This window comes from Carcharodon carcharias, chromosome 11 (assembly GCF_017639515.1).
Source record: "Carcharodon carcharias isolate sCarCar2 chromosome 11, sCarCar2.pri, whole genome shotgun sequence".
Classification (NCBI taxonomy): domain Eukaryota; kingdom Metazoa; phylum Chordata; class Chondrichthyes; order Lamniformes; family Lamnidae; genus Carcharodon; species Carcharodon carcharias.
This window is the reverse complement of record NC_054477.1, coordinates 28,637,840-28,663,178: the sequence shown is the minus strand read 5'-3', so window position 1 is coordinate 28,663,178 and position 25,339 is coordinate 28,637,840. Positions and strand designations below refer to the sequence as shown.

General features: G+C 41.3%; 1 protein-coding gene and 1 long non-coding RNA gene across 2 annotated transcripts in view; one reads left to right on the top strand and one right to left on the bottom strand.

Moving 5' to 3' along the window:
* Positions 1-25,339, bottom strand: part of LOC121284193 — a 50,999-nt gene that overhangs the window by 10,991 nt on the left and 14,669 nt on the right. Inside the window, exon 2 of the long non-coding RNA XR_005944451.1 lies at positions 8,878-8,952. This is a non-coding gene — a long non-coding RNA (uncharacterized LOC121284193). The remainder of the gene's footprint in view (positions 1-8,877; positions 8,953-25,339) is intronic.
* LOC121284191 (inosine-uridine preferring nucleoside hydrolase-like) lies at positions 10,757-25,108 on the top strand. The gene is made up of 5 exons (XM_041199441.1): positions 10,757-10,939; positions 12,580-12,759; positions 14,454-14,565; positions 22,678-22,814; positions 24,761-25,108. The coding sequence occupies exons 1-5, from the start codon at positions 10,757-10,759 to the stop codon at positions 25,106-25,108; spliced, it is 960 nt and encodes a 319-aa protein (XP_041055375.1).

The window sequence follows — 25,339 nt, the reverse complement described above, 5'->3', positions numbered from 1 at the left end:
TGGAACTCCCTTCCTGACAGCACTGTGGGTGTTCCTATACCACATGGACTACAGCGGTTCAAGAAGACAGCTGATCACTGCCTTCTCAAGTGCAATTAGGGATGGGCAATAATTGCTGGCTTAGCTAGCATCCCATGAATGAATTTTAAAAAATCACAGGTCAGCAGCTCCAATGGCCAAGCTGTCGATCTGAAGATGGAGAGAGAGAGGGTGAATGTGGACAGAGCTGCAAGACTCTGTTGGAGGGGCATCCATCTATGGGACTGGCAGCAGCCACAGTTATGGGTGGGGGGTGGTGAGGTGGTTGGGATATCCTTTGTGAGTTCAGGTTAGCCCCCTCCCATTTCTCGACCTGAGCCCACCACGTTGGCCTGGAAATGGGCTTCCTGCATGGCAACTGGAAACCCAGTGAGCATGGGAACAAAGCTTTAACAGGCACCTTAATTACATTAATTTGATCTAAATTGGCTACTGTTTTCTACCTCACCTGTTTTCTCTGAAAATGGCTCAGGGTTGTGACTGTGGCGTCACACCGAAACTACAGCCGACAGTACCGACAGAAGGGCTGTGGGCCCTTCCACCTCGTTCCTGACCCTGGCCTTCTTTGAAAATTCTGTCCAAATTCTCCAAATTTGGTTTGCTAACGTGCCCGTGAGGTAGCTTGAGTCATTTTACTATATTAAAGGTGCATTATGCAACTTGTTGTAGAAATTTTCTGATGATGCTTATAAGTGTCAGCTGTGGCACAGTGGGTAGCACTCTTGCCTCTAAAGCACACTATTATGGGTTCAAGTTCCACCCCAAGATTTGAGTAAAGTGCCAGCATTAAACCAATTAGTTAAGGTTAACATTTAAGTCAAATAAAGCATTGCAAAGGTACAATTTGCTATATAACAGATTTAACATATAGACAAAATGCATGGATTGTATGCAAACTCAAAGGAAGAACCCCACTGAGATCATCTTTCCTTTCCTGTTCCATTTCTTGGCATGTTCTATTAATTCTGCTGTAGTTTAAGGTACCCTTGAGATTTCCACAGCCAAATGTGTGTCTTGCCGGCCAAATTGAATCTCTGTCTAGTAAAGTTCTTATTTTGAAAGAAAAAAAGACTCTCATTTATATAGCATTTTCACAACCTCCAGACATCTCAACATGCTTTACACCAGATGAATTAATTCAGAAGCATAGTCGCTGTTGTACTGTAGGAAATGTGATAGCCAGTTTACACACAGCAATATGATAATGACCAGATAATTTGTATTTGTGATATAGATATACATGAATTTCTGCCCCTATGTATCCTTTTACATTATGGTGACCAGCATTACACACAGTACTCTTAAGTGTGGTTTCACTAAGGTTCAATACAGGTTTAACAAACTTTCCCTACTTTCCAATTCTATTTCTCTAAAAATAAAACCTAGTGCTTGTTTTGCATTTTTAATGACCATGCTAACCTGTGGTGCAATGACTTTTGGTGATTGGTGTACTTGTACTCTGAGATCCCTTTGTTCCTCTACTCCATATGGACTTGGACCTTCCAGTAATAAGTGACTTCCCTATTCTTCTCACCAAAACATACTGGCTCACATTTATCTGAGTTGAACTTCATTTGCCAATTTTTTGCCCATTCTACAGGGTGATTAATGTCCTCCTCTAATTTGTTGCTGTGCTCAATATTGAATATTTGCCCCCTCCCCCACCCAATTTGTTGTCATTCGCAAATTTAGAAATTGTGTTTTTGATTCTAAAGTCCAAATCATTAATGTAAATTGTGAACAGCAGCGGCCCCAATGTGGGTCCTTGTGGAAGGCCACTTGCCACCTTCTGCCATTCTGAATAATTACCCTTTACTCCCACTCTGTTTTCTGTCTTGAAGCCTGCTAGCAATTCATTCTAACACTTGTCTCCTGGCTCCACATTCTCTGACCTTATTCATTAGTCTTTTATGGGGCATCTTATCAAAGGCCTTTTGAGACTACAGATAAATTACAAAGACTGCATTACGAACGTCTACTCTTTTTGTTACTTACTCAAAAATTCAATAAGGTTGGTGAAACAAGATTTTCCCTTTGAAATTCATGCTGACTACTAATTTTTATTTTTCTCATATCTATATTGCCTTGGTTTTGCTTCGAAATCCTTTGTTTATTCTTTCCTTAATTGTCCTTTCTAATTTATTTGGTACAATCCTTTTAGAGCTCTTAATTTTGCTGTTTCTTTTTTAATGCTTTATTCTCCCACTAACTGGATTATGGTAAAGCAATGAAAGAGAAATACTTTTTTTGTGTGCTGCATTTTGGCCTTCATCAGGTTAATTTATTGATCTTGCATTTATGATACACAAGTAGGCTACCTGTCTTGCGTTTGAGAAATAAAGGGATGAAAGTTAAAAATAAGATGTAGCAAGAGCTACAAAAAGAGGGTATGAGAATAAATTTTGAAGAGATATCAAAATCAACTCAAAAAATCCAGGACACTCGCCCTCACACTCCTCTGATTCCATTCTGTCCTTTGTGCCAGGAGTTATCTGAGTAAAATTTGTACAGTCATTCCAGACTGGTCACAAATTTGTCCAGTTGTAATCCTTGTTTTCAAAAACATCTTCTGTAGTGAATCAGTTACTTGCATCATGAACTGAATAAGAACTCTGGCTTTAATTGCATTCATTGCAGCAGTAGCTGTCAGGATCTATTCAAATAACAACGCCTTCTGGCTTACATGTTCAATCTTATCCAGATTTATACAAATGTTCTCAATTGCAGCAGTGTGATGGTTAACTTCCACAATAATTGCTTGATTCAAACGCTGAAACATGCATATGCATTCACTTAATCCCATATTCACAACCGTAGATTCATTAACCAAACCTGAACAGTGCAAGAATGAGTCATTCCACATTGGATGTTAAATTAACATTGCCTTGATGGAAATTATCATTTTGTTGTCAAATGTCTGACAAAATCTTAGATCCATTTCCAAGTAGGACCAAGTAGCTTGAGTATATATTGGTCTCTTGATGGCTCTTATGACATTGTCACTCAGGTAACCAAAGTTTACAACTGGAAGCACAACCTGTTGGGTGCCGTTTCATGGTTACAGGACCACAAACAAAACAACCATAAAACTGACAATATTCCAAATCAGCCTGAACCCATTCAGGCCCAAATGATCCCAGGGTCGTGCAGACCAAGTAGAGCGGCCAATTCTGATTGAATAAAAATCAAATGATTGATCTTAGCTAATTCTTTCATATTCAATTGTACATTTGGACAAAGGTTGGCCTATGCTGCCTCATTTAACTCCTAAGTGCCCTAATGCCATCAAGAATAAGTTTACATTCTGGCTGGAATTAATTGAAGCATTGATTACTATCTTCCAGTCCTCAGTTATCATAACCCCTGTATCCATCCCTTCCTTTCAGCCGGGTAATTCTAGTAATTTATTGCTAAAAACCTCTACGCCCATTATGTTTAGTAACCCTGTATCAATGCCTATGAATTCCAAAACAGTATTGAACTTAAAAGTCAGGTAAATTTTTCTATTCTTGTATGCTTGAAAAAGCAGCTCATATCAATTTATCTTATCAATTTCAATTTCAGAAATGAATATTCGCTTCATACCTTCACACACTTTTTTGCTTTGGGGAATAGTGGGGAGATGTTGGAAGGATTGGTAGGCTGAATATCAACCTGTTGAACTACGTCATGAATGCTCCTTCTGTGGCCAATAAGTCTTGGAGTGGAACTTGAACCTGGAGTTTCTGGTTCAGAGACAGAGATGTAACTGGTGAGCCACAAGACCTTCAGAAGCAAATAATGCTCGATAAATAAATTTACATTCAGCAATATAAAAGTTGTTGCTTGATGAATTAAATAAAGATATCAAACAGCAGAAAGAGCTAACAGCCACATGGTTACTATTAGCAAAATGTGTGACAGCGGGGTCTGAAAAACAGCATGGCTATGATTTCTGCCTGGTCCCTGGCAAAAATGTGGAATTTTCCCAGACCGTGGAATTTCCATCCATTATAACCAGGTGTAAATGGAAGCTCATTGAACTCTCAATTTACAGGCACAGAAAGTATGTTTATTGCAGATTTGGAAATGACTGTTTTGTACATTGGCCTCGATATTTATTCAAAGTTGTGAAAAGAGCCAGGGGGAGAGTTTCCATGGGGGTTTTCCTGATCTCCAGCAGGATTTAACTGCAGGAAGTCTTTTGGATTTTTGCAATAGATTTCCCAACTCCCAGTCAGGCTGATTGACAGGCTGGCTATCTAACTGGTAGAAAGCAGTTGAGTAACAGTTGTTAGTCAAGACTGAGATTGCTGTTGGGGGTGGGATAGGTGGGTCTGATATTGGGATTGGGAGCCGGAGATCACGGTGGAAGTTTGGGGTTTAGAGCTTGGAGATTGGTAGGGGTGGCAAGAAAGTCGAATATTGATTGGGGGGTGGGAGATCACTGGGGCAGGGCTTCAAAGATCAGAGTGAGTGGGGTGTTGGAGATTATGGGAGAGTCAGAGCATGAGGGTGGTACAGGGATAAGCTTGTAGGATCTTGAGGGAACACTCCTGTTCCTCCTAAACCATAAAAAGTGCTTTGAATGCATTTATCTTATGGATCCAGCCCTTCTCACCTTTTTTTACCTGACAAGATTTCCGAGTCCTGGGAAGACTCAGTCAACTTTAATTAAACATAAAAGACCTATAAAATTAGAGATACACAATCTCCTTAAAAGTTGCCTCCTGACAATGAATTGGTTGCCAGCACCTTGACCCACCTCTATTAAAACTACAAATGTATGTATTGGAGGAGGTTTGGGTCTGATTTAAAAGTCTTAATCTTTTTTCTTCCCACCTGACCCAAACCAAAACCATTTCTGGAGATCAAAATTACCCCCATCATTTCCCACTTGTGTTTCATACACTTTCCCTGCATTTTCTGAATCAGAACAAGATGAAAATACTTTCATGAGAATAGCAACAGAACCATTGTTGCTAATATAACAGAGAAACTGACCATAAACTACTTCCAAGAGTTTTGTAAAAGAGAATGAACCTTTACAAATAATAGATCTGTAAAGTGTTTCCCAAATTACAAATGTTCATTCCAACCTAGAATGCTCTATTACATCTAACTGGAAATTACACCAAGTGCCTTTACACAAGTGACTGTTTCTTTATTGCTGGGAATGTACTTTGAAAGCAACTCAACACAGCATTTATCTTTAAGTGGTATAATTTGAACAAGACGAAGACATTACAGCCATATTAGACACACCTGCTACTATGTCACCAACCAAATCTCCAGGGAAATGGATTCCATAGGCTTTAGAACTCCAGAAACCAGTGCAGAAATGTGAAAACCTGAAACAAGGTACCCTGCGGTCAACCTTATTGGTTTAGTACTGTTTATGGCAGGCCAGGATGCCAAGATACAACCACACAGTGCTAAAATTCTTAATGCCATGTTCGACTTAGTCAGCAACTTCATCTTTTCAACTGGTGTGCAACTGGAGGGTGGTAATGATGCCTATTGTCATTTCATTAATGCATTTCCCAAACTAGGGGATACACTTGATGATGACCATTCCCTCTCTGCCACCACAATTTGCTTCTACTTACCTATGCGCCATGACTTACTTCATGATAGTTCTCCAAGATCACTAACTGTATCCTGTGCTGATGCTTGCAAGGGTTTGCGAAGTTGATACAGGGTGATATGAGGTATTGTGTTGGCCTACTTATTGGCTGTGCTTCCGGCTGTTGTTTCAATGACGGAATAGTGATAAATGTTATAAGGCTACCTTAAAGATACAATAAATATGGCCTAGGTCTTATCTCAATGAGTGAATTGAAGGTGATCTCCTAACCATATTTGCATCATGCATGTGCAACAGAACAGTCCATTCCACCAGAATCTGTGACAGAGACTTTACAGGATAGTCTTCCCCTTTCCCCTCAATGATGAACTATTCCCAATGAGGCCTTGAGTCAGGAAATACTGCCTCTCCACCAAAAAGCAGAAAAAATGTTTACAAAACACAGTTTACACTGAATGTACAGTAGAGAAACAGGCCTTTTTGTCCAATCAGTTCATAACTGGTTAATAAAAATAGGAAATATTGGTAATACATTGCCTGCATTTGAATGGGAAGGTGCTGTGTGAAAGGGATGGGGTGTTGGCAATGATTGAGGACTGGGCTAGGGTGTCACATTAGGAATGGTCCTTTTGGAATGCTGAAAGTGGAGGGGACGAGATATGTTCAGTGGTGGCATCACGTTGGAGGTGGTAGAAATGGCAGAAAATGAACCATAGGACACGGAGACTGGTGGGTGGATGGTCAGGACAAGGGAAACCCTAACATGGTTCTGGGAGGGAGGGGAAGGGGTGAAAGCAGGAGTGCAAGAAATGAGTCCAACATGGTTGAGGGCCTCACAGTGGTTGAGGATAAAGCAGGATGTATCATAGACGCTGGCATGGAAGTTGCATCATCAGAACAGATACGACGGAGGCAGAAAAACTGGAAAAATTGAATGGACAGGGTGTAGGCTGTGTGGAAGTGTAGTTGCAGTAGCTTTGGAAGTCAGTGGGCATATAATGAATGTTTGTTGAAAGGCCATTGCCAGAAATGGAGATAAAGACATCAAGGAAAGGAATGGAGAGTCAGAGGTGAACCATGTGAAAGTGAGAGAAGGGTGGAAAGTAGAAGGAATATTCTTGCCTTTATGGCACAGCAGACGGTAAATGCTGAGCTGCTCAAATCCCAAAGGGAAACTTGAAACAACTGACACAACTATTTTGCAATTTGTATAAATTTTGAGACGCGTACCTTGAATTCAGTAGTAATAAGACCACCGAGTCTTATAGATTTCCTACATAACTAAATTAAACCATTATTAATAGAAGAAACAATTTTAAACACACACATAGATTTACAAATTACTACTAGGATAACTTCTAAATCTCCTAGTTAATCTAACTCCCAGTTACAGTTTTGTAAAGGCAACAGTAAGGCACATAGATTTTAAAAGGCTCAGGCAAAGAAACACAATACCCTGAACAATCCAATTCAAAGTGAGTTTTCTTTACTTCAGATCTTTGTAGACAGCAGCTTGAGGTATAGATGCTGAAGGCTTTTCACACTTGTTAGATCTTAGAATTCCTGCCCTTACACCCAGCCTTTGCTCCCATATACATATTTTCCCCTTTGAATGCAAATTCCCATTGTTTCACTATGTCTTTGGACTCTACCTTTCTGATAATAAAACCAATCATAGTACCAACTTTACCAGTAACCTTTGGGAAAAATAAACACACTGGGCAGAATTTTGCCCTTGGTGGGCTTGCGGGCCCTACCAGCTCGGCAGCGGGCGGACAGCTGACCTCCGCCACCAAAACAGGGCCCGCCGCCATTTTGAATGAGCGGGCCAATTAAGGCCCGCCCAGCGGTCTGCCCGACAGGTATGCGCTTCCTGTGCAGGGGGGGGAGGGAATACCCATCTGTCAAAGTGCACTCTTTCGCGCATGCGTGCGAAAGAGCGCACTGCTCCCTGAGACTAAGTGCCGTCTCAGGGAGATTAGTAACAGTCTAAAAAACTTAAACAATAGAAAAATAAAAATATTATTAACTTGACCCCCTCATGTGACAATGTCACACGAGATTGGCCATTGACAGGTCGGCGGGCGGACAGCTGATTTCGCTGTCCACCCGCCTTCCTGAAAATTTAAAGGGACTGGGATGACATCAGGGGTTCCTCCCGACGTCCTCTCGCATCAGTTTCCGTCAGCGAGAGGGCCCCGCCCCCAAATCACTGATGGGAAAATTCTGGCCTATGTTTACCTACTTAACATTTCAAACCTAGCTTATCTTCTATTACATCAAAGCCTTCAGACCCACTGTCTTTAATTCAATTAAGTCATATGCACACAGGCATAGACCCATAGACACAGACCACACTATTACTCTATAATAAATTCCAATAACATTATGAAAATTATGATATCTTCCTGACACACTGTCTAGCAATGCTGGATGCCTGTCTTATACTCAATATCATGTGAAAATGAGGCACAGAACTCAGGAATGTCATTTGCATGTAATTTTAATTTGCTTGTCACTTCCATGTGACAGCCTTTACCTGGGGGAAAATTAATAATACATTTGTGGGAAGGCATGCAGTGTAATGTGCTTCAGATCGACTTGTGATAGCACCCAAGCAAAAACTAGGTGAGGAAAAATTGGGAAATCTAGTGCAATACCTCTGAGTTGTTCTCCATTTTTTCATATTTGCCTTTTGAATCTCAAATCTGGAATTTTATGGCCCCATGGCAATGGGGACAGGGCCGAAAAATGCAGCGAGCCATTCTAAACTCCATTGGCTTCGGTGGAAACATAAAATCCCACTGGCTTAAAATTCAGCCCTAAGAATCAAGCATTTGAGTGTCATCTTTCAATTTTCATCAATGGTTATTGCGTTTATGGCACAACTTGAAGGCTTATGTTTTTTCCCACCAAAAACTTTTGTTACAATTTAATTTCTACAACTAAATCTTGATGATAAATTCAACTCCCTTTCTATATGTCAAAGTATGGTTAGGACCCAGAAACTTGATACTTCTCCTTTGGCAAGGAGGAATAATGTGTGAATAATAATGTTCCAGGTTATCTTTGTGTTCATCAAAATTCCTAAAAGAAAACTTCAATTCCCTCACATTGTCGAATTTTGCTACCTTTGGGTTTTATTTTGTGCGGTGGGAAGCCCGAGCATAGAAAACAACTGGTTATTTATTACAAAGTTTTAAATAACTAAGTACAAAACTGCTTTATAAATCCAACCAAAGTATATATAGAAAAAAAGAGTTCACACCTACCTTGTGAGGAAAGCTATTGCAAATATTTGCGCAAGATCAATAGTTGAGCAATGTTGAAAGTTAAGTATCTGATCTCTAAGGAGACAAAAAAAACAACAGAACACTTGATTTATATCTGATGCTTGGACTCACCAATTTTACAATCTTCTCTACCAAGTAAGTTGTATGCAGTGTTGGTGCCTCATTCTTAAATTGTTCATAATTTTGGCTCAATTGCTCTGAATGTTTACAAATTGATGAAAAATAGCAGAAGTAAACTGGCAGCCAGGAAGATTGGAAGAAGCAATATGATTGCTAAAAGCCTGCCCACCCATAGAGAGTAAAATAAGGGACTCGGGTAGCTCTAATTCCTGAGCTAGGCTGTGCTGTGCTAGAAGAACAGACAAAGGCTCAGGTGTCACAGAGGTGCAAAGCACAGCAATTCATCAGTGGGACAGCAGGTGTTTAATCTGAGCATTTGTTGGTCCCACTGCCAAATTCAGGGTCCCTTTCTGGGATGTCAAAAACAGCTCCCTTCTGTACTTAAATTAGAAGCTTACTGTTTGAATGATTCCATTAAAAAAATAATTTACTCAAGATTCTTCAGCGACCCCTGCAGCTGAATGTACCTATTAGCAATTTCAGGTATGCTGACAAACTGTTTTAATCATTTTTGAAGAGAAAATTTGGCAGCGTTTAAAATAGGCTGATAATTTGTGTTAGACCATTTTCACCTTCCACCCAAGACAAATATATACCACATGTTACGGTAGAGGTTATTGTTGCGGACCAGCCTTGAGAGTTGCACAAGTTTAGAAAAAGATGGAAATGGCACATTTCTAACCAATTTATATTGAGGCATTTGGTTCTGAGTTTCTTGTTTACTTGCTTTATGTGTGATAATTTTTGCAGTGAATTCTTGATTTTAAAAAGAGGAAAAATGTACATATTAGCAAATTTCAGTACACAAATAGTATCTAACAGTGGGGATTGGAAAACTGGGTGTCAGGTCTATAAAACACTGGAACCCAAAGAGCTAGGGGGGACACAGTACAACCTGCCTCGTTGTAGTTCAGCTAAACAGGAGCAGTAGGGTTGAGTAATATAAAACTACAGCAACAACTTTTCACACATATAATGGCCTAGGTTTTGCAGTGGGCAGCAAATAAACAATGCTTGCTGTTCATTACAGTTGCCTACAGATATTCACCAGTGTTGAGCATGCCAAAGTATTAACACCAGAACATCATGTGAAACCACATATGGAGAACTGTGTACAGTTTTGATCTCCTTACTTAAGAAAGGATATAATTGCTTTAGAAGCAGTGCAGAGAAGGTTCACTAGGCTAATTCCTGGAATGAAGGGGTTGTCTTATGAGGAAAGGTTAGACATGTTGGGCCTGTCTCCAACATGAGTTAGAAGAGTGAGAGGTGATCTTATTGAAACATAAAAGATCCTGAGGGCACTTGACAGGATGGATGCTGAAAAGATGTTTCCCCTTGTGAGAGAGACTAGGACTAGGGGACACAGCTTAAAAATAAGGAATCTCCCATTTAAGACAGAGATGAGAAGAATTTTTTCTCTCAGAGAGTCATTGGTCTGTGGAGTTCTCTTCCCCAGAGAGCAGTGGAAGCAGGGTTATTGAATATTTTTAAGGCTGAGTCAGTTAGATTCTTGATTGACCAGAGAGTCAAATGGCATAGGGGGCAAACAGGAATGTAGAGTTGAGGCCACAACAATACCAGCCATGATGTTATCAAATAGAGGAGCAGACTTGAGGGAACAAATAGCTTACTCATGCTCCTAATTGGTATGTTCGTATATACGTATGGTCAGATCAGACAACAGGTACCATTTTAAACTCAATCCTACACATTTCTTTGGACCGCAGATTCTGAGATGGCAAAGAAGCTATTGCTCTTAGATCTTGACTGTGGGGTGGATGATGCCCAAGCGATGATGATGGCTCTTGCAGCTCCTAATGTGCAGATCCTGGGTATAACATGTACTCATGGAAACACAAAAATTGAAAATGTGTGCAAAAATGTACTTCGGGTGCTGAAGGTTTGCCAGAGGACAGAGGTATGTGATGACAATTATGGATAAAGGTACAGAATGTTTTGAATATAATTAGTATTACTAAGGGAAATAGATACATGTTATTAGTCCAATCTAATGTCACCATAATGTCTGATTATAGCTCAATTATATACATGAATTTCACACACAATGTTGTGTGAATGAGATCTGCTTTTTTTAACTTTAAATATTTGCAAGCCATTTAAGTTTGTTCCTAATTCTTGACTACCCTCATGAATTGTCCTTTAAAAAAGTTCCAGGTTCAGACTGAGCTATATTACAGTACTTGTAAAATGTTTTCTCTTTTCAAATGTGTATATATTTTTGACCGATCAGATGCTTAGAATTAAAAATTCAGTATACAAAAAAGATTTGCTTTGTGTAACAATGTAAATGCACTCAAAGAAAAATGGCATCAAAATACCTGGTCCTAGGAAAGCAGAACCAGTGCCAACGTCATGGAGGGAATGGGGAAGGAGAGGTGAGGTCATAATTTGATGTGGAACCATGGTCTGAGGGTCAAAAACTCTGGTGAAGCATGTGTTTCTTATAATCACCCCCTCCCATCCTAAACTCACTAAAAGATTCAGGACTAGGGGGATAACGCACCCCATTAAAAAGGCCAACATAAAAAATGCCTGCATAATGTGGAAGATGGAGTCTAATATGCGTTTACCATTACTGGCTAATCAGAGTAAATGGACAAGGGAAAATTCCTGGCTATTGTCTTTAGAAAGGCTGCACCAGGAGAAAGGAGATTTCTTTCTATGGCCCTTTTCTTCCTCCTGCCCTAAAGAGCAGCAAGAGCCTGGAAGGAAAAATAGCCTGGCAATGTGAAAGGCAGTATGGTCATTCATTTGTTCCATGTAAGTGAATTTGTATCTGGAATTTGGGATAAGGTCAGTATCGGGCCAACCTGATGCCAAAGAGGAGAGCCCGTGAGTGAAATTTTACAATACCCTGTCCATGGGTTTGAAGGCAGGAGGACTCAGAAAATACAGCACATGGCCTGCATGCCACTTACCCGCCCACCTCAACCTGTCTCACTCGGTGTGGGGGGGGGGGGGGGGGTGGTGAGGCATGGGTGGCTCACCTGCCCTTAGGCCTATTGAGGCTCTTAAGTAGCCAATTAATGGCTGCTTAAATACACTCCCCTCCCCCACTGCTATATTACCCATGGGGGGGGAAGGTCCATGCCAGGTAGGTAGCCTGGCAGCTTGTTGCAGGCTCTCAGGCAAGGGGTGACCTCCTTCGGGGGTCCCCTGAGCCCATCAGAGGCAAGTTTGTGCTCCTGCGTTAGCCTTCACCCCATGGGCTCTCAAACCCAACCCCCACCCTGCTCAACGGAACCCCCCCCCCCCCCGCCCCGAGCCTTTAGGGTAGGACCTGCCAGCCAGGCTCTGCCACTACCCTGGGCTTACCTGAAATCCAGCATCCATAACCTCCTCTTCTTCAGGGGCTGCCTGTAGCCCCAGCAGTGGCCACCACTCAAATCTGCATTCCCTGTCAACATTTCAAGTGAAGGGGTGGGAAACCCCACCATTTAAGAAATCCTGCCCATGTGTTTACACAATGTCATTACATGTAGCAATCACTGCAGTTCATTCCTCATAAGAGCTATTTTATTTTCCTTATAATTGCAGATTCCTGTGTTCCGAGGTGCAGGTACCTCTCTCCTTGGAAATGAGCTAAATGCTGATCATTACCATGGAAAGGATGGCCTAGGTGATGCTCCAGACCCGAATGCTCCAGGGTTGGAACACATACAAGCTGAACATGCAGTGAATGCCATGATAAGGATAGCCACTGAACATGCTGGTCAGGTGAGATGTATGCGTATCAGCAAATAAAATTCTAGCAATCAGTGAAACAGATGAGCAGGAGTGGGCCATTCAGCCCCTGAAACCTGTTCCGCTATTCAATTATATCATGGCTGGTAAGTATCTTAACATCACCTTTTTTTCATTCATTTACGCAACGTGGGCATCGCTGGCTAGGCCAGCATTTATTGCCCATCACTAATTTCCCTTAAGAAGGTGGTGAGATGCCTTCTTGAGCCGCTGCAATCCCTGTGGTGTAGCTACACCCACAGTGCTGTTAGGGATGGAGTTCCAGGATTTTGACTCAGCGACAGTGAAGGAGTGGTGATGTATTTCCAAGTCAGGTTGGTGAGTGGCTTGGAGGGGAACTTCAAGTTAGTGGTGTTCCCATTTGTCTGCTGCCCTTGTTCTTCTAGATGGTAGCAGTCGTGGGTTTGGAAGGCGCTGCCTAAGGAGCCTTGGTGAGTGTCTAACTGCATTGGTCCTGTAACTCTTAATAGCCTTGCCTCAACTATCAGGTGTAGTGGTAATGTCACTGGATTAGTAATCCAGACGTCCAGGTTACTATTTAGGGGACAAGAATTCAAATTCCACAATTGATGGAATTTAAATTCAATTAATAATCTGGGATTGAAAACTTGACTCAGTAACCATGGTAACTATCGTTGATTGCTGTAAAAACCCATCTATGTTATCCTGCATAATGGCTACCCTGATCAGATCATTTCACGCTGTATATCACTCAAGCTCATGAATGGTCTTAAGGCTGTCACTTTTGGTCCTAAAAAGTGCCCAGTCTACATTCGGATTACCCAGGAAGGGCAAGGTATCTCAAAAGTTTGAGCAACAGGTGAAGCTAGCCATTTCACGCTGTTACCATGCAGCAACACAAGTGGTATTTGCCACTACCAGGATGCTGCTGTCAAGTCAAAAAGACATTCTGCCTATCATGCAAATGAATAATCTGGAAAATTAATTTCAGTGCCAGTATGATGCTAGGTATGTAGGCCGTACATCCTGAAGACTGGCGGGTCATATCAAACAGCATGTCCCAGTCTCTGTTCATAATGGGCAAGGTATAGACTGTACCTAACCAGCCCATGCTTGCAAAACTCAAAACACAGTGTCCAACCTTGAATGTGATTCTGTGATTGGACAACATTTGCTAAATAATCCTCGATGCTAAGAATTACGCTGACACCAATTTAAGTGTGGTGCATTTGAGTGTACTAGAAGCTAAATATACTATACACAGGGCCCTGTTCTTTGCGGACAGAAAAACCATGTACACACATTATGCCTATGTCAGCTAAACAAAATAAATGATAGCCATTTGCTGACTCATTCCTCAGGGCAATGCCTTGACCAATCAGGGTCAAGCAACCTGGTTTAAATTTCAAACAATGCTTGGCAGTTAACAGTCATTCGCCATCATTGGTGCTTTCTCCATGGCAATGCCACTTGACAACCAATCAGCTTTCTCTTCACATACAGTATAAATTATGGTTTTGCTCTTATATTGGTATTCTTGCGAGGTGTCCTGATGAGTGCAAGACAAAAAGCTTAGACATATCTCTTTTTCCAGCAATACTCAAGAATGAAAATAGCATCTGTTATATTTTACAGTTGTAAAAACCTACTGTAACTTTACCATCTTTCAGTGTCGCTGTGCTAAGAATTTGTTTATTATCCTACAGGTCTCTGTTGTGGCTACCGGCCCCCTGACCAATGTTGCCCTGGCACTTAAAATGGATTCCACCTTTCCATCTAAGTTAAGACATCTGTACATCATGGGAGGAAACATGGAAAGTATGTCACAGTTTGCATCATTCTATCCGACTCAGGGAGCTTCATACATGAACCTGACCCAGCCCTCACCTGAATACATATACATGTACTTTTAATGATAATCAATTGGTGGGGGATTTCTTTCTCCCCTGTCTTCCCCAAAGGGCCTGACTAGCTGACATAGCTGACAGGAGCAAGCATGAATAAAAGCTGAAACAAAAATAAAAATTGCTGGAAAAACTCAGTAGGTTTGACAGCATCTGTGGAGAGAGAGACAGAGTTAACATTTTGAGTCTGTATGATTCTTCTTCAAAATTAAAGAGAAGTAGAAATGTATATTGAAATATATACAGTTTAAAGGGGGGTAGGACAGATGAAGCTGGATAGAAGGCCAGTGATAGGTGGAGGCAAAGGAGAGATTGCAAAAGATGTCATAAACAAAAGGTAGAAAGGGTGTTGATAGTGGTGATACTGGCTAAAGGAAATGCTAAGGTTGACATTAAGAGTAGAAAGCAGGATGAGCAAGAGACAGATGGCCCTAGTGGGGGTGGGGTGGGGGAGGGGATGGTGTGGGAGAAAAGGTCAAAATAGGCTAAAAGGTGGAGGTAAAACAATGAATGGAAATAATTTTTTTAAAAATAGAAATGGGTGGGAAAAAATGTATATATAAAAATTAAAAATTTGAAAAAAGGGGATCAAAAGGGGTGAGGATGGAGGAGAGAGTTCATGATCTGAAGTTGTTGAAATCAATGTTAAGTCCAAAAGGCTGTAGAGTACCTAATCGGAAGATGAAGGGCTGTACTTCCAATTTGCATTGAGCTTCACTGGAACACTGCAGCAGGCCAAGGATGGACATGTGGGCATGAGAGCAGGGTGGTGTGTTGAAATGGCAAGTGACCGTAAGGTCGGGGTCATGTTTGTGGACAGACCAAAGGTGCTCCACAAAGCGGTCAGCCAGTCTGCATTTGGTCTCTCCAATGTAGAAGAGACCGCATTGGGAGAAGCGAATGCAGTAGACCAAATTGAGGGAAGTGCAAGTGAAGACCTGCTTCACTTGAAAGGTGTGTTTGAGTCCTTGGATGGTGAGGAGGGGGGGAAGTAAAGGGGAAGGTGCTGCACCTTCTGCGATTGTATGGGAAGGTGCTGTGGGAGGGGATTGAGGATGTTCCAGAGGGAAAGGTCCCTACAGAATGCCAACGGGGTGGGGGGGGTGAAGGGAAGATGTGTTTGGTGGTGGCATTATGCTGGAGTTGGCGGAAATGGCGAGGATGATCCTTTGAATGCAGAGGCTGGTGGGGTGAAAAGTTAGGGCAAAGGGGACCTTATCATGGTTCTGGGAGGGAGAGGAAGGTGTGAGGGCAGAGACGCGGGAGATGTGCCGGACACGGTTGAGGGCCCTGTCAACCACCATGGGTGAAAAACCTCGGTTAAGGAAGAAGGAAGACATGTCAGAAGCACTGTTTTGGGAAGAGGTATCATCGGAACAGATGCGATGGAGGCAAAGGAACTAAAGAATGGAATGGAGTCCTTACAGGAAGCAGGGTGTGAGGAGTTGTAGTCGAGGTAGCTGTGGGAGTGGGTCAGCTTGTAATGAGTATTAGTGGACAGTCTATCACCAGAAATTGAGACAAAGAGGTCAAGGCAGGGAAGGGAAGGGAATAAACTGATAGCTTTCTGGTCTTCATGGCTCAACAGCTCGTCATGTGTATCAATGAGTCCTTAGGGAAACTCTGAAAATAATATTCTCTGTAATAGAAATTTAGAGGAGAGGGGAGTGCAAGAGGAGGACCCCGCCAGGCAGTCAGCAGCACCTAGAGGAGAGCGCAAGAGGAGGGCCCCGAGACATGCAGTCAGTAGCACCTAATATCACAGGAAAAAAGTAAGTTCACTGGCTGGTGAGAAACAGCTGCTTGGGAATGTCATCAAATAGCTGAGAATTAGAAAAACACATTGGGCAGAAATTTCTGGCTGATATGCGGGTGGCGGAGCGTCCTGACATCAGTGCGCGGCATCGCAATATTTAGGTCAGCGGGTGCGCTATGCAGTGCGACGGGTGCCCGCCATTAATTAAAGACCTCGTTAAGGCCCGTAACTTGCCAACTGACAAGGATTTTGAGGGGCCCATGCGAATTTTGGCTCAGCACACAGGCCCAACGGGCAGGCGGGTAGGTGATTTTTTATTAAAACTCATGAACTGGCGGGATATGTGGACTCAAAGGGGTTGTTCATGTTTTTCATGAAGTATTTATGAAGTGTTTAAAGTGTTTTAAACTTGCTTGTGTGATTGTTAGCAGTTCATCGATTTCCAAGAGCTTTCTGTGTACTTTGAAGCTTCACCTCACCAGTCTGCAGACAGTAATCTTTATCGGGCCTGCAGCTTTCTGGAGGCCTCCATTTAGCCTGGGTATGGGTTCTGACATCTCCACTGGAGGCAGCTCCTCTGAGGAGGAAGGGAGGGATAGAATAAGGAGGAAGCCAGGAGTGGACAATCAGCCTCCAGGGGAGCAACCTTTGGGAGGCCAGGCACAGGCACAAGGGGCGCAGGGCCAAGAGGTTGTCCAAGGCGGAAGGGGCTGCAGAAAACGCCACTATCCTGCTGCCAGGGTATACAGGCGGCGAAGCAGTTACCTCAATATGACTGAGGTGCAGTGCCAAAGGAGGCTCCGTCTCTCAAGGGAGACAGTCAACTATATCTGTCAGATGATTGCCCCTGAGATCTCCCCTAACTGTGGGTGGACACCCCATGCCAGCAGCTCTGAAGCTCACAGCTGCACTCCACTTCCATGCCTCTGGCCTGGCCTCCCAAAGGTGGCTCCCCTGGAGGGTGATCTCTGCGGTGTCTCCCAATCAGCTGTCAAGCAGGTTACAGATGCTCTGTTCAGCCGGGCATTGACCTTCACAGAATCACAGTGCAGAAGAGGTCCTTCGGCCCATCGAGTCTGCACCGACACGTGAGAAACACCTGACCTACCTACCTATTACAAGCACTTGGCCCATAACCTTCATCCACTTCCGCTGTAACCAGGCAAGTCAGGCACAGTGACAACTCATGCTTATGTGTAAAAAATGGCTTAATTTCGAAATCCAATGTTGGTATTTGTGATATAGTTGTATAGCCTGGCTAACACAGGGTCTCTCCAACTTGTTCTATAAATGTCAGTTGCTGTAATTGGCAACTCACCTTCTTTGAAAAGAAAAATATACCTTCCTTGTCGGACTCTATCTCTGGTGGGGATGGTAGTCTAGACATCACATTGGCTTTACAATAATCTTCTGATCATCTATACTTAATGTCACACTTATAAGCAGACAAAATCAAAGACCATCTCTGCATTTGGGCTGCAGCTAAAGTGGGTACTGGAGACTTTGGATTCAAAATCGCTATCAATGAAATATGATCAATTTTGATCATGAAACTTATGATCATACAGGTATTTATGAGATCTTATTATTCCAAAACTCAAAGAAAATGCTTCATATTCTATCTGAGTAGAATTTTGCTCACTGGCACTGAGGGTGCGTGAGGCAAATGTCAGTCTCTCCTCATCATTACCCAACTGACTTTTATACAACTTGAATGCTTTGTCACACTCCTTCCTCCAATTCCGTGGAATACCCTTCATTCGATTGATATTTTGAGCATGTGGCATTTCTTATTGCTTGAGCCTTACTCTTGTTTGGATATGTAACACATCTTTGTTTACTCCGTAGTACTCTACAGAATTTTGAAACATTTCACATTTGTGGGCCTTCACCCAAATTCCATGCTTTGCCAAATGTTGGAGCACCTTTTTCAGTCTGTCATCATGGGTCTGCCTGTTTTGGAGCTGAAATAAGTATGTCATACAAATAGCACACCCTTCCCTGAATTCCTTGCAAAATTTGGTTCATCACCCCTTCGAAGATTCCAGGGGCTGAAGAAACACAAAATGGCAGCTTATGAAGTTGAAATAGACCCATGTGTGGTATTAATATTTAAATATGACTTATACTGATCATGTGACTCAAGTTGCAGATAGGCATTTTTCAGATCTATCTTTGAAAAAATCTGCCTTCCTGACTTGCGAACAGATCCTCCATGTTTGACAAAGTATAAGGTGGATTACATTCTGGTACCTGCTTTACCTGAGAACCACCACATATTCTTACACTACTGTCTGATTTTGGTACTAACACTATGGGAGTAGCCAATTACTCTGTTCTACTTTAGAGATAATGGTCTCAGTTTCAAGTTTTTTTGGCTCTTGCTCTACTTTCTCCCTTAGAGCATAGGGTACTGGATAAGGTCTTGTGTTCTTCTGCACCAGAACATAAGCATTGTAACCTTGAATTGGTTTGCCAGTTGTCAATAAACACCTGAGGGTACTTTTCAAGTGAATTTTGCATCAACACAAAAAACCTTGTTCCAATTTACCTTGAGTGCTGCTAACCTGACAAAGCTGGTTTTTCACCATTCACCACAACAATGGGCAATTTTGCACATTGCTCCTTGTATGTGACTGGAACCAACACACTTCTCATTATGGGAATTTTCTCTCCTCCATAACTTTGTAATCCTATGTACGATTTCTCCAGCTGATGTTGACTCAGTTTTTCAAGATACAGCGATTCAGGAATCACCCTAACTGATGCACTCATGTTGACCTTCATGTTTACCTGAGCTCCAACCAAAACTACTTGGACTACAATGCCCTGCGAATTTCCACTAGGCATCCTTGTGTTTCAAATTGTATGGATCTCAAGCGACCCCTCACCCACCTGGTGCTGTTCAACAACTCCATGCAGTGATTGCCGTTTCCTCCAGCCGACATTTTCTCCATTTACCTTCCTCTAACATGACTTGGCAAGATGACCCTTCTTCTCGCAGCTGTAGCATGGTCTTCACAATTCTGCGCCCAATATTGACCCAAGCTTCGGTAACAGCTCTTTATAGTACCACTGCTGTAGTTTTCACAAGTTTAAGCAAAGAAGGCCCATGATTGCTGGGGCGCCTGCCAAAATGGAGAAAAGTGCAGGAAACTTACAATGAAGAAAATTGGCAGCTGCAGAGACAGCCTGATTAAAAAATAATAGTTACTGCACACACTGTTGTAAAGAGGTGACAAAATTTAAAGCTGTAACTACAAGAAAACACAAACTGCCATGGACAGCAAATCAGAAGAGCTAGATGCATTTTGCTATGCAAAGGGAAAAAACCAGACCCAAGAGTGGAAGTCTTGGAGAAGACAATTTTTAGTCTACAAAAGAGCTACAAGATTAAATAACGAATCAGAAGTACAAGTTGATAAGTTTTTATTCATCTTTGGTTCATTTGTTGGTGAAGTACTCCACAGCCAACATATAGATCAATACTTGACAACATTTGGTGAGATATTAAATGGCTGTGACAGGTATTATAAACTCCAAGTTGTGGAGAGTGCAGACCCTCGAAGAAGGTCTAGTACACTCTCAATAAAGCACCAAGGGCAACAAGTGACTCCAGAGAGAGGGCGACTCCCAATAAAGTGCTGAGGACAACAACAAGAGACCCCAGAGAGAGAACAACTCCCAATAGAGCACTGAGGGCAACAAGAGACCACAGAGAGAGGGAGCCAAAAGATCCCAGAGTGAGGGAGATAGATGGCAGTGTGGAGTGAGAAGATGGCTATGAATGAAGAAAAGCTATCAGAGGTAATTCAAAAGAAGCAAAACATTCAAAAAGTAAATGAAGCTGTTCTACAGGAAAATGTTCGCATCAAAGCTGAACTAGAAGATTTGAAGTGTAGGATTCAAACTGAGTATATACTTCTGAAAACGTATGGTAAACAGAAGTCTTCAATGAACCAAGCTATTTGAGATCTGAACAAACAAACAAATTTCAGAGACAAAGGTACCAGGAGGAAATAAGGATCCTCAATTCCACAGTTGGCTAATCAAAGCAGGAGTTGGGAAAACTCAACCAGATATACAGCCAGGCAAAACATCAGGCAGAAAAGGCACACAAAGAAGTTATGATTCTGAATGACTCCTTGAAGAATCAAAATGCAGCCATGGAAAATCATGAGGAGCTAAAAAGGATGTTGAATATTACTTCAGAAAAAGCTGCATAGCAACAAAGATTATGCACTGAAGCCTAGAGTGAGTTGGCAAGAGGTCAACAAGAAAATAAACAGTTGAAAGAACAATTGATTGTCCTACAAGATCAAATATGAAAGGAATATGTAACTGTCTTAAACAGCAGAATGGAAACACATCATTAGAAACTCGAGAAGACTCTACTAAATTACAGGAAAGCTCAAGATGAAATAAGTGGGCTTCACAAAGGAAAGGAAGGTCTGTTGAAAGACCTTCACATGTTACAAGAATTCCTTTGGTCAAAGATTATTCCTCTGGAAAATTACAAAGAGAAGGAAAATGAATTTAATGTCATTCTGAACAAGCTGAAGGACCAGTTGTCAGAGAAGACTCAGCAATGTTCTACATTCCAGGAGGAAGCCGAAAGCTACAAGAAACAGACTGAAGAGCTGAAGAAGCAGTTGAATAGAAAAGAGGGGGCATTGAAAGGAAAAGCCATTGAACTTTCCAAACTGAGAGTGTATAATGGAGCCACGATAGCACAACTACAGTACTGAAATAAGTTAAGACTATGCCGGAGACAGACCTGGCAACAATGAATCCAAAATGAAGGACAAGGACAAAGTTCTGTTGCAGATAGAAAAAGAAAAGACAGAAATGAGATCGGAAAATATAAATCTGATGCTGAAGTAAGGCACTAGAAGAAGTAAAAGCTGAGATGAATGAAAGGATTCATAAGCTTGCAAAAGGATTTAGAAATAAAACAACACTCAAGTGTTGGACTGAAATTGTGAAATAAGTGGAAATGAAGATTCTACTTGCAAAATGTTAAGGTACAGCTAGAACATACCATGGGAAAAGCAAATCTGAGTCCACTCTGGGAAAGAATGGAGCGCAGGGTCCCCACAGAAGGAATGGGACATACCCACAGTGTCCGAAAAAAGCAGATAAGCTGTTAATAAAGAGAAACACAGCTCAAAGGATTGCAAAATGCAAATCAAGTGGTGTTGGCCAAGTACCAGAAAAACAAAGTACTACCACCATTCCGTCCAAACGTTACAGAGATGTGAAAGAACTGTCAAGCCTTAAGACCGTCTGAGTTTATAGAGTCAGAGATTTGAGATTGAGGAGCAGGGTTAGCAAGTAAAGATTGTATTACAAATAGGTATACTCAATTGGAAAGGAAAGTTTTCTTTGGAGAAGAAAGGGGGAGGTTGTATAATGTGCCTGCATGCCGCTGTAATGTAACACTTGCTCTTCCGAGCACCTTTAATGTGGGGCTGGAGAATAGCACCATCCATGGTATGATGTATAGAGTCACATGGTAATAGACTGACAGAACAATCAAGAGAGAATGCTGCAACCTGCCTGCATGGAGGTAATAGCACCATGCATGACAGTAACCTGGGATCTGTAAATAGTTAAAGATTAACAATAAAGAGTTCATGTTTAAATATACAAATGTCAAGATCTCATCACTGATACATCTAAAAAAACCCATTTTACATTTGGTGAAAAGAAGGTTGATTTGAATCAATATATCGCTATATTTCACAGCCATTTGTTTCAATCACTAGAACCTGTCTTTTTGTAAGAACACAAAATAATAACTACATTACACTTCCACAAATCAATGGGTTGTCTTATGTGACTTAAGTGAAATAGTTCCCCTGAATTCTGCCCTTTTGCTTAGGGCAGGACCTCTTTATTGCAGGAGCAATTAATATGATGTCAGATCTGAATCCTAATCCACTGTGGCTCAAATCTGCTGATTTGTGAATTTAAACCCTTGAAAGCTAAGCTGAGCTCATCAGTGGTATTTTTAACTAGTATTGCCCTGTGGTGTCCCCCAGAAACATATTCAGAATTCCTAAAATGTGATAATGGGTATAATTATGTATTTGATTCCTTAAAATATACTTATATTTTATAATATTGGATAGTTGATAATTCCTTCCAATATTGATATTTCATATAAATGCTAAGCATTTATTTTCATCAATGCTGAAGGTGACCAGATGAAGAAGCTTTTAAGGTTGTGGTGGAATGAATTTCATTTGAAGGTTTTATCTTTTTCAGGCAGGGGGAATGTGACAATGTGTTCTGAGTTTAACTTTGCAGCAGATCCTGAAGCAGCTTATATTGTCCTGAATCATTTTGTATGCCCTATCTATATCGCCACTTGGGAATACTGTCTTCGTCAGGCACTGCCTTGGGTAAGCTGTAGAAAATACATTTTAAACACAAAGTCAAGACCAGTGAATACATGTATACTTCTTTTGCATGTGTGGTTTATGTCAGTTACATTAATTGGAGAAAAACAATCAATCAAATTGTAAGGACATCGTTTTAAAATTGAAGATTATTGATGGGTTTTAAAATAAAATTATAGGCTAGAAATTGTCATTGATGGTAATAGCACACATACACAAAGCACTCACAAGACATTTCTTTGCTTTAATGAAGGCATTACCCATGGAAAAAAATAATGTCTGCACAGAACTAGCACATGGAAGAATATCATAAGAACATGGTAATCATTTGTCATTAATATCAGCAACAGCAATTCCTAGGATATTTGTCACATTATTTATATGCTGTCAGAGCACATGCACTGATTTAGAAAAGAAATTGATCCTAAACATGAGGTGGATATCAGGTGAAAGTAAGACTGTGCTGTGCTGTGTAGGCTTAAAAATAGATTGGTTTCCTCTGCTAGTTTTAGTTTACCTGCCTGCTGTAAAGAGCCAAGGCAATGTAAATCTGTCACACAAAATCTGTTTGTGGAAGTACTATGGTATCTTCTTGGAGGAGTTATGGTGACCTGCTGGTTTTGGAAGGGAGTGTTGCTGCATCCTGACAGGGAGGTGAAAGGATCTTTGTGACCTGTCAATGCCACTCTTGGCACCATTCTCACCTTGCTTTAGGGCTACAGGTTGGAATGCAGGAGGTTCGGTGACCAGTTTGTTGGTGAAATGCAGACACCTCAATTACTGCTCCTGGATGAGGTGGAAGTAAAAGAAGTACTTCCCTAATGGAAGTACATTGGTGCCTAGGGCCTCCTACTGAGATCCCTCCTCCTCCCTCTGCAGATTGCTTCACCTAGCTCTTTGCTACTTGTGCTCCATTTCCAAATTATGCTGCAGCCCAAGAGGTTTTGTGACTATAGCCCCCATTACAGAAACAGGCTTGTTCCTGAGAGGTTAAACGATCTTCTGACCTCCTTGTCAAGATCTAGTACCACGCCCTTTAAAATCCAAAAGGTTTGCAAAATACCTTCAATGACATAGCAAAAGTCAGTCAACAGTACTTCACCTGATTAGCCCTTTAAATAGCCCCAGTTGGTGTGGGGAGGATACTTAGCTGGAAATACTTTAGAAAGCATTTTAACTCGATATGTGCAGTCCAAAATGGCAGATCAAGCACAAAGTCAGCTTCATAGACTGTCTGATGTCATGATCCACCCACTTTGCAAGCTTTGAGTATACCTCCATGCCAGTGATCTGACAGTCAGGACGCGACATGCATTGGCAGAGGCCAGAAGCATTCTGCCTGATGTTTTCTGCATTTGAGGCTTCTGTAGCACAAGCGATATCAGCACTAACTGGGTGAATTCCACTATCACTGTCTCTTGTTTCTCTTCTTAGAATCATAGAATTATATAGCATAGGAGGCCATTCCACCCATCATGCCAGCACCAGCTCTTTGACAATTCATGATTATCAAATTAATCTCAGTCCTTTGTTCATTCCCCTTAACTTTGTAATCTTCTCCCTTCAAGTATTTGTCTCATTATTACACTTGTAGTTACAAGTTGCTGAATCACTTCACAAATGTAGAGGGCCAATTATTTATGACTGATTTTAATTATCTGGGTTATAATGAGTGAAATGAGCCTAATAATTGCCAGTTTAATATTATAGGTCTGTATTTTCCATATCAATGGTGTTCTTGCTTTTTCATTGTTGCTCTATAAGCTAGTAGCCACAAAGAAAAATGTTAACGTTTTAAGATGTTTACTCTTATAAATGATGAGGTCCATGTGTTAAAAAGGATTTTAACACCTGACAGTTTATTTTTTTCATTTTGATTTAAATAGAATGAAAAGGAGATGACTTGGAAGTTGTGCAAAGTTGATGGCCTTTCATTTTGTCCATTACAGGAGTTTTTTAAGGAGTGGGTAAATCAAGACACTGAGAAAGCTTGTTTCATGAAGAAAATAACGTCACACACTGAAAGATTTTCCAAAAGCAAGCAAGCCAGCAAAGAGATGTATTTTGGGCCTGGCTTCCTGTGCTGTGATTCTTTTGCAGTGGCTGCTGCTATTGATGCGAGTGTTGTCACTGAACATATACAATATGGAGTAAGCGTGGAGTTACAAGGATCAGTGACCAGAGGGATGATGATCGTGGATACACTTAACCTACTGCAAAAACAAAATCAAGCTTTTATTATGACAAAATGTGATGTTGAGAAGGTTAAACAGCTCATGATGTCTGCTATGAAATAACAGGCTTAATAGCACTAGCAAAAATTAAGCTGAACACAAGCATCAGTAGATTTTCTAGCATGCGTAGAGTGTTGATAGCAAATTACTTTCCTATTTCTTATTAATTTGCTAGAATGTTTATTTCATTTCTTCACTCTTTCTCTATCTCTTCTAATTTTCTCCTGAAGGCATAGTCAGGTTCAGTGGGCCCTAAGTGTCCTCTTATATATCGTGCAAGTTTTTTATTCTTCA

Excerpts from the sequence above, each read along its gene's own strand:
- LOC121284191 (XM_041199441.1), top strand. The coding sequence starts at position 10,757 with ATGGCAAAGAAGCTATTGCTCTTAGATCTTGACTGTGGGGTGGATGAT. Across the intron at positions 14,566-22,677 it reads CATGGGAGGAAACATGGAAA|GCAGGGGGAATGTGACAATG; the intron begins GTATGTCACAGT and ends TATCTTTTTCAG. Across the intron at positions 22,815-24,760 it reads TTCGTCAGGCACTGCCTTGG|GAGTTTTTTAAGGAGTGGGT; the intron begins GTAAGCTGTAGA and ends TGTCCATTACAG.